Below are 12,471 nucleotides of genomic sequence, written 5' to 3' on the forward strand. Positions count from 1 at the left end.
ATTATAAATTGCTGATGCAGACGGAGGAACTTTATAATTCCAAATAATGAAGTTTTTTCCTGAGATTCCTTTTTTGCGAAGATCATCGGGGCTATGGATGACGTTGTGAACATTGGCCTTCAAGGGTTTTGAACGTCTCCTTTTTCCTACGTGCAAGAAAAAGAGCTCGGAGCGATCAAATTAAAATCGTAAAATACAAACTTTCTTCAAACTGTTCTGGTTTTGTAATGTTTATGATATCAGTCGCCATAACTATTTGTTCACATCATTGTCGTCTTTCAAAACATGCACAGTTTTAAGCCACGGCCAAACAAGCGCAACATATCAACACAACATGTCGCAACATTATTGGCCCAGCATTTGCAAGCTCCGGCCAAACGATCCCAACATTTCAGCACAACATATCGCAACATTGTTAGGCGCAACATGTTGCACGCGTTTGGCCACCCTGTTGCGACGTGTTGCGACGTGTTGCGACATGTTGGGTATTGAAAATCGAACTAGTGCGCATGCCCGGGTGCAACATTGTTGCACGAACCTGGCCGAACGACTACAACATCATGCAACATCCACAAACGTTGCATGAAAAATTTGACCAGTTTCAAATTTAAGCCAACAACACCCAACATGTCGCAACATGTCGCAACACGTCGCAACAGGGTGGCCAAACGCATGCAACATGTTGCGCCCAACAATGTTGCGATATGTTGGGTTGAAATGTTGCGATCGTTTGGCCGGGGCTTTACTCTCTAAATTTGGTAAAACCATCTGCCTGGCTAGTTAGGCTTAATTTAACCTAATTAAGAATTCATGGATGGCATGTTTGGCAAAATTCAAAAAGCATGAACTTTGATCAAGGCATTCCAGGCAGCAGTTAAATTCACGCCAGTACATATAGTCATATTGCTGCAGAAAAATGGTGCCAGCAAACGTTTCTGACGACGAAAAGCATAGCACTTTCACTATGGTCAAACAATTATACTGCTCACCAGATACATCTGGTGAAACACACGGCCAGTTGACATTTATCTCAGCTTTAAACGTTTTTCTGTCGGTTACTGCATTTCTTGAAAATGCGCTGATCCTAGCCGCTCTCCGTAAGGAGTCTTCGCTTCATCCGCATCCAAACTCTTGTTAAGCAACCTTGCAACAACAGATCTCTGTCTTGGTCTTATTGTAGGGCCTCTGTACATTACCCTGTTGGTGACTGTAGTGAATGAACATTGGAATATTTGCCGCCACGTAGCTGTCGCATTTTCTGCAACGGGCTATATTTTGTCTGGAGTGTCTCTGTGGACACTGACTGCAAAAAGCATGGACAGACTTCTCGCCTTGTTATTGGGACTGAGATACAAACAAGTTGTAACTTTCAAGCGAGCCTATTTGATCATTATCACCTTTTGGGTTGTTACCACTGTTGCTTCAACAGTCAGCCTCTTTTGGAATTCGCCCATAATTTCATGGTATGACATTTTACTTGTTTCACTGTGTCTGGTAATCTCGACCTTCTCTTATACAAAGATTTTCTTCACCCTCCGTCACTATCAACATCAAGTAGAAAACCTTGTTCAACAACCGAACCAAACAAATCAACTGAACATAGCGCGATACAGGAAGGCAGTGTCCACTGCAATGTGGTTGCAATTCGTGTTAGTCGCTTGCTATCTACCATTGGTAATATCGCTAAATGTCCTCTTTCATGCCGGGCCATCTTCATCAGTTTCTATCGCTTTCAGTTATGCAGTTACCTTAGTTTTCTTAAACTCGTCATTAAACCCGATTCTTTACTGTTGGAAGATAGAGGAAGTGAGACAGGTAGTGAAAGACGAAATCAGACAAGTTCTTTGCTGTTGATCGAGTAACCTCTTGAGGAATAATATTATCTCTTAGCTTACCAAGAAATAAAAACAGAACCTAACATCGACCGCTAACGGTTGAGATTTTCTAAAACCTAAGAGTGATAGTCAGTTTAGTTTATCAGGGGTACATATGTGATATATTTATTGTCTTCTAAACATCGCAGAAGCGTGTTGTTTTGTACAACAACGACACAAAACGCAGATGTTCACTCGTTTTTTTTTGTTTTTTTTGTTTTTTTGTTTTTTTGTTTGCATTAATTCTGGGTGTATACAGAGCAAATACTGAATTAGGGATTGAATTAAACGAAGACCTGTTTGCCAACTCGAAAAAAAATGATGGAAAGTTGTCAGTCGTCATGAACAAGGCCCTTCGTGGATATAATAAACAGCAGCTTGTACTCAGTGCTCTGGAAGGGCGCAAAAGGAATTTAAAACCAGCTCTGGCTAAGTAGTTGTCATCTTCAGAGAAAAAAGCTGCGATTAAATCCGAGGAATTTTTCATGTGAATTTTAGCCCTTGTGTATTTAGCGTCGATTTAAGCTGAAAGTTCCCTTTAGTAAAAGGCTAAAAAAATATTGCTGGAAAGAGTTGATCTTCAATTTCCTTGCTGAGGAGCTTTATTCCAAACAAGGAAGTCATTTTCCCATATGCCTTTTTCTCGAACACATCGGGTATTAATAACGATGGCCCTGGGAACAATCGATTTCAAGGGTTCTGCAACGCCCCTTCTTCCATATAGGAAGGAAAGCACGGAAATATCGAGTTAAGATGTCATATTGTAAAATGTAACCGTTCTTTTTTGAAATGTTCATGATATCATTCGCCATTACTACTTGTTCACTTTAACTTCGTATTTGAAAACATATGACAGGTGTTCAGAAATAAATTACTTATAACGGTAACCGGAAATTTCTAGCACTTCTAGAATTTAGGAAGTATTTCCTGGAATTGAAATAAACGTTTTGGGCGACTCCTTTTACTTGAGCCTACTGTTCTAACAACCCAGCGTTTCTGTAGAAACCAATATAACGAATATGAATTAAATCACTTGTGAGTAAATCTTTTCCGACACAATGGACTGCCAATGCTTTATATACTGGTCAGTAGATGTAGAAAAAGTTAACAGGAATCGAAGCAAGCAAGCAAGCAAGCAAGCAAGCAAGGAAGGAAGGAAGGAAGGAAGGAAGGAAATAAAAGAAGGAAGGAAGGTAGGAGGGAAGGAAGGAAGGAAGGTAGGAAGGAAGGAAGGAAGGAAGGAAGGAAATAAAAGAAGGAAGGAAGGTAGGAAGGAAGGAAGGAAGGTAGGAAGGCTGGAAAGAAGGACGGAAGGTAGGAAGGAAGGAAGGAAGGAACGAAGAAAGGAAGAAAGGAAGGAAGAAAGGAAGAAAGGAAGAAAGGAAGAAAGGAAGAAAGGAAGAAAGGAAGAAAGGAAGAAAGGATGAAAGGAAGAAAGGAAGAAAGGAAGAAAGGAAGAAAGGAAGAAAGGAAGAAAGGAAGAAAGGAAGAAAGGAAGAAAGGAAGAAAGGAAGAAAGGAAGAAAGGAAGAAAGGAAGAAAGGAAGAAAGGAAGAAAGGAAGAAAGGAAGAAAGGAAGAAAGGAAGAAAGGAAGAAAGGAAGAAAGGATGAAAGGAAGAAAGGATGAAAGGAAGGAAGGGAGGGAGGGAGGAAGGAAGGAAGGAAGGAAGGAAGAAAGGAAGAAAGGATGAAAGGAAGAAAGGAAGAAAGGAAGAAAGGAAGAAAGGAAGAAAGGAAGAAAGGAAGAAAGGAAGAAAGGATCGTTTCCCAAAATTTCTGTTCCCTATCACGTTTTGATCTGTAAGTATCAAAATACTTACAGTAAAAATGAAAGGTAAGTTGATGAAGTGAATCTTACTCTGTTGTTGGCGTGTATACTGGGTATGGCGTATACTACGGATATGGCCAGAGTTGATTAACAAATTTACTCAAACCCGCTATATACGCTTAAACCGGTATATACGCCAACAACAGAGAAAGATCATTGCAACAACTCATTAGCATGCAGTAGGCACATTTCACTCTGTACATGGCGTGCTTACCGGGTTTAGCGTATAAAGCGTATATGAGATGAATTAATTAACATCAACTACTACTACTACTACTACTAATAATAATAATAATAATAATAATAATAATAATTAATTTTATTTATTATTATTAGTAGTAGTAGTAGTAGTAGTAGTAGTAGTAGTAGTAGTAGTAGTAGTAGTAGTAGTAGTAGTAGTAGTTGATGTTAATTAATTCATCTCATATACGCTTTATACGCTAAACCCGGTAAGCACGCCATGTACAGAGTGAAATGTGCCTACTGCATGCTAATGAGTTGTTGCAATGATCTTTCTCTGTTGTTGGCGTATATACCGGTTTAAGCGTATATAGCGGGTTTGAGTAAATTTGTTAATCAATTCTGGCCATATCCGTAGTATACGCCATACCCAGTATACACGCCAACAACAGAGTAAGATTCACCTCATCAACTTATTATTGTTCATCACATCACATACGCATGAATACATTTGTTTAACTTTATCAGCTTTTTTTCCGTTATTATTTTCAAAAGGAACTAACCACAAGAAATTTGTCAGAAATATCAAAGTTATTGATAGGTTACATAACGCTTATGTAATCTTTTCTTCATCAAATGTATTAAAGCATTAACTTGTTTTGGAGATTTGTATTGTGGAGTGTTTAGGTGAAAGCCATTATTTGTTTTTGAGCTCAACGAAAGAATTTAGAGAAAAAGAATATTGCAAAGCTATTGGTGGTGATCAAATGGAGTTCTCAATCTTTCACCTGTGATTTGCTCTGCTATTCTCTCCGGCGGGTTTGAGAATGAAAATTTGTTCATGTTTGTGACGGAACAGTATTTAAGGGTAGTCAGAACTTCAAACGGCTCAGTTCATGCTCATGTTCATGTGGCAAGATGAGCAAACCTTGCTCTCAGTTAAATAGCAAGGCAATAAGAGATAAGGCGGAGTGCGAGATAGTTGCGAGGGTTGAAAAGCTGTGTTCGGTTGTTGCTTTTAAGTGCGTTTGGCGGGTTAGCGACGCCGAAATAGAAAGAGCATGGAACTGGATATGCGAGAAACGCGACGAATGCGATTTAACCTTGTCAAAATTGGCGGAAATTTGCTTCTTTTTTTCGGCGATAAGTACGTCAACATTGGACAGCAAGAAGCGAAAAAGGCCACAATTGCAGGAGACCAGAGAGAGTGACGAATCGAATGACGAATCGCCCGTCAATGCGTCCCAGCTTTCATCGCCGGGAAAGCAAACATTCCCAGCCATATCTTACTGGGTGGCTTGCCAAACAAACAATGGCTCGGTCATTAATGCACTTCGAATCCAAAGAGCTGTCGCAAGTTGCGGTTTGGAATATTATGCATCAAGGGCGTCACGAAAGAAAAACTGCTGTCATAACCTGAATCAGCTGTGTCAAGTGTTTAAGGACCACAAAAACCTCTGCTTAATGCAACTAGTGGAGTCATCGTACCAGCATTGCCTCGGGTGAGTAGATTAATTTGACCAATTTATATTCTTTGAATTTCTGTTAAATTGCACGCTAATGAAAGTAAATATATAATAAACAAACATAAATAGTCAGAAAGGTAAAAAATGCTATTCATCATTGAAAAATCAAAGTAATCATGCTTCATTGCCCGGTGAAAAGAGACTGTTATTCGATTATCGATAATTGATCAATTTTTATCTTCTCATTTTCAAAACATCGCGAGTTTGATTTCAGCAGTTCACTTTCACAAAGTAATACCAGGGAGATATTGCATTGCCTTACGTAAGCAAAACCTTTTGTTTTGATTGGCAGGGCTCTGCAAGAGGAACTTCATGGTGACTTCCACGAAGAATCCCAAGAGTCAGCGCCGACGGAAAATGTCGTTCGCCTTCGTGTCGTTCTTGAGAGTTTTCAAACGATGATGGCAGCATCCGTTTCGGAATTACGCCGAGCTGGTCTCGTGTTAGACACCTTTGGATTTGATAACAACCTGCAAAGTACATCGCAGACAGCACTACCAGATCCGCCACACAAACCCCTATCCTGTCCAGTAACAGTCCTGTGCAACGATATACAAATTGTGATGAAAAAGCTGCAGTATGCTGTGTATCGCGGCGAGGTGTACAAACTGGCGGCCAAATCGCAGTTCACGTTCCAGTATCTGTGTACCATGAAAACGTTCCTCCACAGCCTAATGGGAAACGAAGCGTTCAAAGACCGTCTGGTCCAGCATATTCAACGTGTTCTGCCCATACTAAGCGAGCCAGAAAAATCTTTCATACGCCAAATTAAGATTGACAGAGACCTGATCGAAGTACAAGACGGGTGGTTTTGGAGCTTTTCCTCTGGGTCGTTCGTCCAAGGGATTATCTCAGAATCTCAGGTGAGAAGAATACACTGGACTGTTTTAACATTTAAATAAGAAGATACAATCAAATTTTCAAACCCAATCTTTACGATCTGTAGCACTGTCTGATGTGCTTTTGTTTTGGCTCTTTTCAACAGAAGGGTCTCACAACTCCACGCGCGTTTGTGGACTACGACCGACTCAAGGACCCGGAGCCAAGATATTTTGAGGCAATCCTAAGGAACAGCCTAACAGAAGATGAAATTCGGCAGTTTTGTGCAGATTTCCTGGCGTTGTTCCGTCCCAAAGAACACAAACAGCCTGTGCTGTGTGCTATTGGCTCAGCTGACAGCGGAAAGACCAGCCTCTTCTCACCTGTTTTTCAGATCATTCCCCTAAGCCGAATTGCTCGCGTCACGGAGCAAAAGAGTTTCAACAAGGCTATGATCGACAACCTGACAGAGGTTATCTTCCTAGACGAGGCATATGCCACCCTGCTCGACATAGATGACTGGAAAATCATATGTCAAGGGGGCTTCACGTCGCACGACGCGAAGTGGAAAAAGGCTCAAGGTTTCCATTGCACTGCGACCATGTACATAACTTGCCAGGTGGAAATGGATTTTGGTGCAGCTCACAATCAAGCTATGGACAAACGCCTGCGCAAGTACCACTTCAAGAGTCTTCCTCGTGTCGAACCTGAAGCAAGCAAGTGGCTGAGGAAACATGCTATGGATTGCATTGTGTGGGCGCACAATATCGTAGGAGACAGCCCGAGCAGTCAGGCCAGTACAATGCCCACTGTGCACGAAAGTGGTATGCCTGAGGAGGAGTTGCGCAACATTTTGAGCGTTTCTTTAATAGACGAAGAAGTCGACGAAACCGCCCAGGGCGATTGTAGACGAGAACAGAGTTGCGGCCTTCTGACAGAACCGCAATCCCGAGAAGAAAGCTCTGAAGAGGACGCCATTGAAGATGTCGGCGATTCCGATGAAGACGAGACCCTGACGACCTTGAAAGCTAGGCTGGCACAATGCTCACCTGGCTCTCTACGTCACCGCCAACTGAGCCACATGTTAGAAAGTCATCTCGCTGAAAAGGAAAGGCTGAAAAGGGTTGAAGAAAGGTGCTATAAGAAGAGGCAACACTTCTTACAAACGAGGGGAGTGTCGGTGGAGCACGTGTCGTTGCTCCCGCACGACCATAACGAGCCGCTGCCCACACCGATTCGAAGGGACCTCGCTGCCTTTCAAGAAGATCAGGAACAGGAAAGGATCAGAACAGCATTTGGGAAGCCGTGGCTTTTAGCTATGGAGAAGGAAATGGCTGAGCAAAGCGAAAGAATGGAAGATCCAAGAGACGAAGAAGAACGAAGAGTGATGCAAAGTCTCCTGGAAATCAATTGCAAAAAACTGCGCTGTTATCACGAGCGTCATGGAACGCTGAAACTACCGGCTGCCCTGGCAGAACGCAAGAGGCTCTGCCTTAGCAACGAGCTGGTAGACCGTTCTTGCGTGAATTTCATACGAGACCTGTTCTCTCCGCTGCCAGTGAGAGTCTTCCCACCCAGCCAGCGTCCAGCAAATCTGCCTGCCAGAAGCAGGAGCTCAGACGAAGACGACGAAGAATGTTGGTCGGCGGCACCAAAGACACCAATGTACATTCCGAATGACGACGTGGAAGCTATCTGTCCACCGTCCCCAGGCATTGCTCGAGCTCACAACCCTGTAGCAGCTACGTCAGTGAAGAGGCCGCACTTTCAAAGCCAGGCGCATCCATCCAAGAAGCAAATGACCCTGACTCGTTTTATGCAGACTAGTACGCAACCGTAGATTGGTAGTTTCATGGGCTTGTAATAAGACAGCTTGCGTGCGACTTATTCTTTCTATGTTCATATTTGCACATGTATTAGTGTGTGCATTGTTAAGGAATACCACGTTGCGCTTATGCTACGTTTGACTATTTTGCACACGATGTGAATTAAAGGAAAAATATTATGGCTATTAGTTACATTAAGAGATTATAGTTCTTGAAAGCACTGTGAACTAGACAGTCGTTATGCTACAGTGATATTGACAGTGGCGATAGGCCAGTTCCAAAAGAATATAACATGTTTGTTGAGTTTGCTGTCGTCTGGAGACAGGAAGATGCATTTACAATAAAGCAATTGATTTTTGTCTGTTTTGTGTACAACAAACTCTGCTTACACCCATCAGCTTTGCATTGAAAGTCAGTGTCCACACTTTTCCAGTCTCTTTATCAAACTAGCGACATTTTCATTCCGGCCCTTTTCTTTAGAGAGTCCGCCGTTCTTCCGTCTTGAAATGCGAAATCGGAATCTCTCAAAATAGCTGTCCACTGTCCAAACCCGTGCTTAGTTATCCCTTCCTTCAGAAAATCATCCTCTTCTTTCGTGAATTTTAAAACATGACGAGTTTTCCTCTGAAGGTGCAAGTTTCTCTTAGGCAGGGTATCCTTTATGGGGGTCGAGCTGTTTTTATTCTGAGCTGTCTCAACTGAAGGCCCGGAGCTGGACGTTGAACCGCCAAGTCTTGCGTGTACGTCATCGTCTACCTCGGAACCCTTGGTACCTTGAAGTTTTTGAAGACACTCGTGACCCTTCAGGGCAACTTCTCGCGATCGTTGCTTTTGATAGTGAACTTTAGCAACCGCAGAACTGTGTTTCTGGTCCTCAGACAAAAACCTTTGCTCTTCGCTAGTGAGCTGATTGAGGCTTTGCGTTTCGACGATTTGGCGATAACGTGTGGGATGAATGTATTTTCCAATTGCATCAAAAACCAGTTTGCTCATAGTTTCGCCCAGTTTGCCATGCTGACCTCCATTTCTGGTGACGAGAACGAAATCACACTGGGGCTTAAGCAACGGTCTAACGTTCGAGATGTAGCCGTTAAGAACGTGCATGTTTGCGTCGGTCAGAATCAAAGAATCGAAGCCATATTTTCCAGCCGTCTTGAACGTTTTCTGATCGATAAATCCACCGTTTTCCTTAGCTGTGGCAATCATGTCCACCGTCAAATATTGGTACGTCATGGGCCGCGATCTCTTCACCTTGATGAACAGATACATGGTTACAAATTTTGTGGCAAATGTTAGGTCTGAGGGGTTCACTTGGGCTGGACTGGTTTTGCACATTTTCACGGTATTTTCGTAACGCGGCAGATGAAATTTCACCACCTCCAATAACTCCTCCATTGTTGCCCAGTGCCCTCTTGCTTCCAGAGTCTCGATGTCTAAATCTCGTGTCCACTGCAATCTCATCATCTTTGCAACTGTTTTTCGGGCTCTCTTGAGGTACAACTCTGTCGTAGAGAACTTTCTTAGAACTGCTTCTGATGCGCCATGAAGTTTTCTGAAGTCGATCAATTCAGAAATAGCATCTATGTAGCCCAAACGCCCACCATGACCGAGCTTACATTCATCTTGTAAGTAGTCGATAAATTTAAACAACAGATTTGGAGAACACAAACTAAAGTCGACCACTTCAAACGTTAACTCCTCTTCATCTTCACAGCAAAATCTAAGAAACTTGAAGCACCTTGTCACTATCTGTTGAGCGGCACGATCTTTCTTACAACCGCCAGCACTTCCTGTCAACCATTTCGTGAATACTTCGCCAATGTTACATGATAATGGAAATGAAGAAAGTAACTTCACGTTGTGCTTTGTGGTCTCGCTTGTCTCATCTTCATTTCTTCCAATCGTCAGCGACTTTGTTACTTGTTTAGAATCGGGCCTTTCGTCAAAATAAAAGAACCAACTGTGTTTAGTGCTAACGTGTTTTCTACAGCCTCTCTGACTTTGAAATCCATCATGTTCACACTCTTGTATCGGGCAATGGTAAAAGCTGTCTGCTTCATCCTTTTCCAAGTGAAGCCGCTTTGGTTTGGGTGATGCTCCTTGGACATCTGACCAATTGACTTTGCACTTCTTGCTCATTTTTTCCCTTTAAACAACATGTGGCTAGCACAATCGCCTTTAAATCTTAGCCGAAACAAAAGGACGTTTCAACTTGCCAAAACATGCCCTTGCTTGCCCACACTCATTACTATTGTGTAAAATTCATGACAGTGAGATACAACCCAAACTTGCCCAGGCAGGTCTGTACACGCCTATTCAGTGACACAATACATAGTTAACGGATCGATAAATCGGAACAATAAAGTCCAAAACTTGTTCCTAATGACCAATTTCGGAACAATATGTTCCATTCACAGATAGCAAAATCGGAATAACACAGTCTTTCTTTATTAATTTCGGAACAATGTGTTCCACGCACAAATAGGAACTCGGAACAAAACAGACTAAATTTATCAAGTTAGGAACAATGTGTTCCATGCACAAATAGGAACTCGGAACAAAACAGTCCTAATTTATCAAGTTAGGAACAATGTGTTCCATGCACAAATAGGAACTCGGAACAAAACAGTCCTAATTTATCAAGTTAGGAACAATGTGTTCCATGCACAAATAGGAACTCGGAACAAAACAGACCCAATTTATCAAGTTAGGAACAATGTGTTCCATGTACAAAAAGGAACTCGGAACAAAACAGTCCTAAATCACTCATTTGGGAACAATTTGTGCCACTTGCAGTTGACAGCTCGGAACAAAATGTTCTTGTCTTACCTTACAGTGAAAGCTATGTTCCTACTCTGTAAAAAGCTGGTCCTCTTAAGGTTAATAGGAACACAAAAATGAGGAACACTCGATCCCAGAGGAACGTTCCTTTACAAATATCGGAACAGCCGAAAAAACTTAAAATTTGTGAAAAATAAACCAACAAGTTCAGCTTTAAAGCTAAAAAAGCATCTATTAAACGTTTAGGTAAAATAGAACCAAGCTTCAAAATCTAGACCACTTTGATGTTCTCGAAGGCAGTAAAATAAACCCTGTAAAAATTTTGGGAAATGTGGAGGATGAAAGGAAGGAAGGGAGGGAGGAAGGAAGGAAGGAAGGAAGGAAGAAAGGAAGAAAGGAAGAAAGGAAGGAAGGAAGAAAGGAAGAAAGGAAGAAAGGAAGAAAGGAAGAAAGGAAGAAAGGAAGAAAGGAAGAAAGGAAGAAAGGAAGAAAGGAAGAAAGGAAGAAAGGAAGAAAGGAAGAAAGGAAGAAAGGAAGAAAGGATGAAAGGAAGGAAGGGAGGGAGGGAGGAAGGAAGGAACGAAGGAACGAAGGAACGAAGGAACGAAGGAACGAAGGAACGAAGGAACGAAGGAACGAAGAAAGGAAGAAAGGAAGAAAGGAAGAAAGGAAGAAAGGAAGAAAGGAAGAAAGGAAGAAAGGAAGAAAGGAAGAAAGGAAGAAAGGATGAAAGGAAGGAAGGGAGGGAGGGAGGAAGGAAGGAAGGAACGAAGGAACGAAGGAACGAAGGAACGAAGGAACGAAGGAACGAAGGAACGAAGGAACGAAGGAACGAAGGAACGAAGGAACGAAGGAACGAAGGAACGAAGGAACGAAGGAACGAAGGAACGAAGGAACGAAGGAACGAAGGAACGAAGGAACGAAGGAACGAAGGAACGAAGGAACGAAGGAACGAAGGAACGAAGGAACGAAGGAACGAAGGAACGAAGGAACGAAGGAACGAAGGAACGAAGGAACGAAGGAACGAAGGAACGAAGGAACGAAGGAACGAAGGAACGAAGGAACGAAGGAACGAAGGAACGAAGGAACGAAGAAAGGAAGAAAGGAAGAAAGGAAGAAAGGAAGAAAGGAAGAAAGGAAGAAAGGAAGAAAGGAAGAAAGGAAGAAAGGAAGAAAGGAAGAAAGGATGAAAGGAAAAAAGGATGAAAGGATGAAAGGAAGAAAGGATGAAAGGATGAAAGGAAGAAAGGATGAAAGGATGAAAGGAAGAAAGGATGAAAGGATGAAAGGAAAAAAGGATGAAAGGATGAAAGGAAGAAAGGATGAAAGGATGAAAGGAAAAAAGGATGAAAGGAAGGAAGGGAGGGAGGGAGGAAGGGAGGAGTGCCGTGTTTCATCCACACCTACATCAAGGATTAATGCCTACGTCATTATTCGAGTTAAACAAGGAGAACTGTGGGTTAAATGTTTGGAACGTCATAAATAGAGTGAATATTTCTCATCAAAAAGAGGATGCATATTTCTTCAGCGGCCACAGTAATATGCCCTTGACAGGCGGAATTTGCCTTTTAGAGCAGAGTTTCAAATACTTTCAATTTCTACCGCTGCCTTTTTCAGTTATTACTCGGGTTCATGTT

General features: G+C 42.1%; 2 protein-coding genes and 1 pseudogene across 2 annotated transcripts; 2 read left to right on the forward strand and 1 right to left on the reverse strand.

Moving 5' to 3' along the window:
• Window positions 1-879: 879 nt before the first annotated feature.
• On the forward strand, window positions 880-2,193 carry LOC149116238 (melanocortin receptor 5-like; annotated as a pseudogene).
• A 2,102-nt stretch (window positions 2,194-4,295) lies between these two features.
• Window positions 4,296-8,067, forward strand: LOC149116239 (uncharacterized). Its single transcript, XM_089282173.1, has 3 exons — window positions 4,296-5,384; window positions 5,701-6,271; window positions 6,394-8,067. The coding sequence occupies exons 1-3, from the start codon at window positions 4,801-4,803 to the stop codon at window positions 8,065-8,067; spliced, it is 2,829 nt and encodes a 942-aa protein (XP_089138299.1). The 5' UTR covers window positions 4,296-4,800.
• Window positions 8,068-8,358: 291 nt separating this feature from the next.
• Window positions 8,359-10,456, reverse strand: LOC149116240 (uncharacterized). The gene has a single exon (XM_089282172.1). The coding sequence runs from the start codon at window positions 10,190-10,192 to the stop codon at window positions 8,495-8,497; it is 1,698 nt and encodes a 565-aa protein (XP_089138298.1). The 5' UTR covers window positions 10,193-10,456; the 3' UTR covers window positions 8,359-8,494.
• Window positions 10,457-12,471: the final 2,015 nt, after the last annotated feature.

Source organism: Orbicella faveolata, unplaced genomic scaffold (genome assembly GCF_042242905.1).
Source record: "Orbicella faveolata isolate gen_17 unplaced genomic scaffold, um_ofav_v1 contig_12, whole genome shotgun sequence".
NCBI lineage: Eukaryota > Metazoa > Cnidaria > Anthozoa > Scleractinia > Merulinidae > Orbicella > Orbicella faveolata.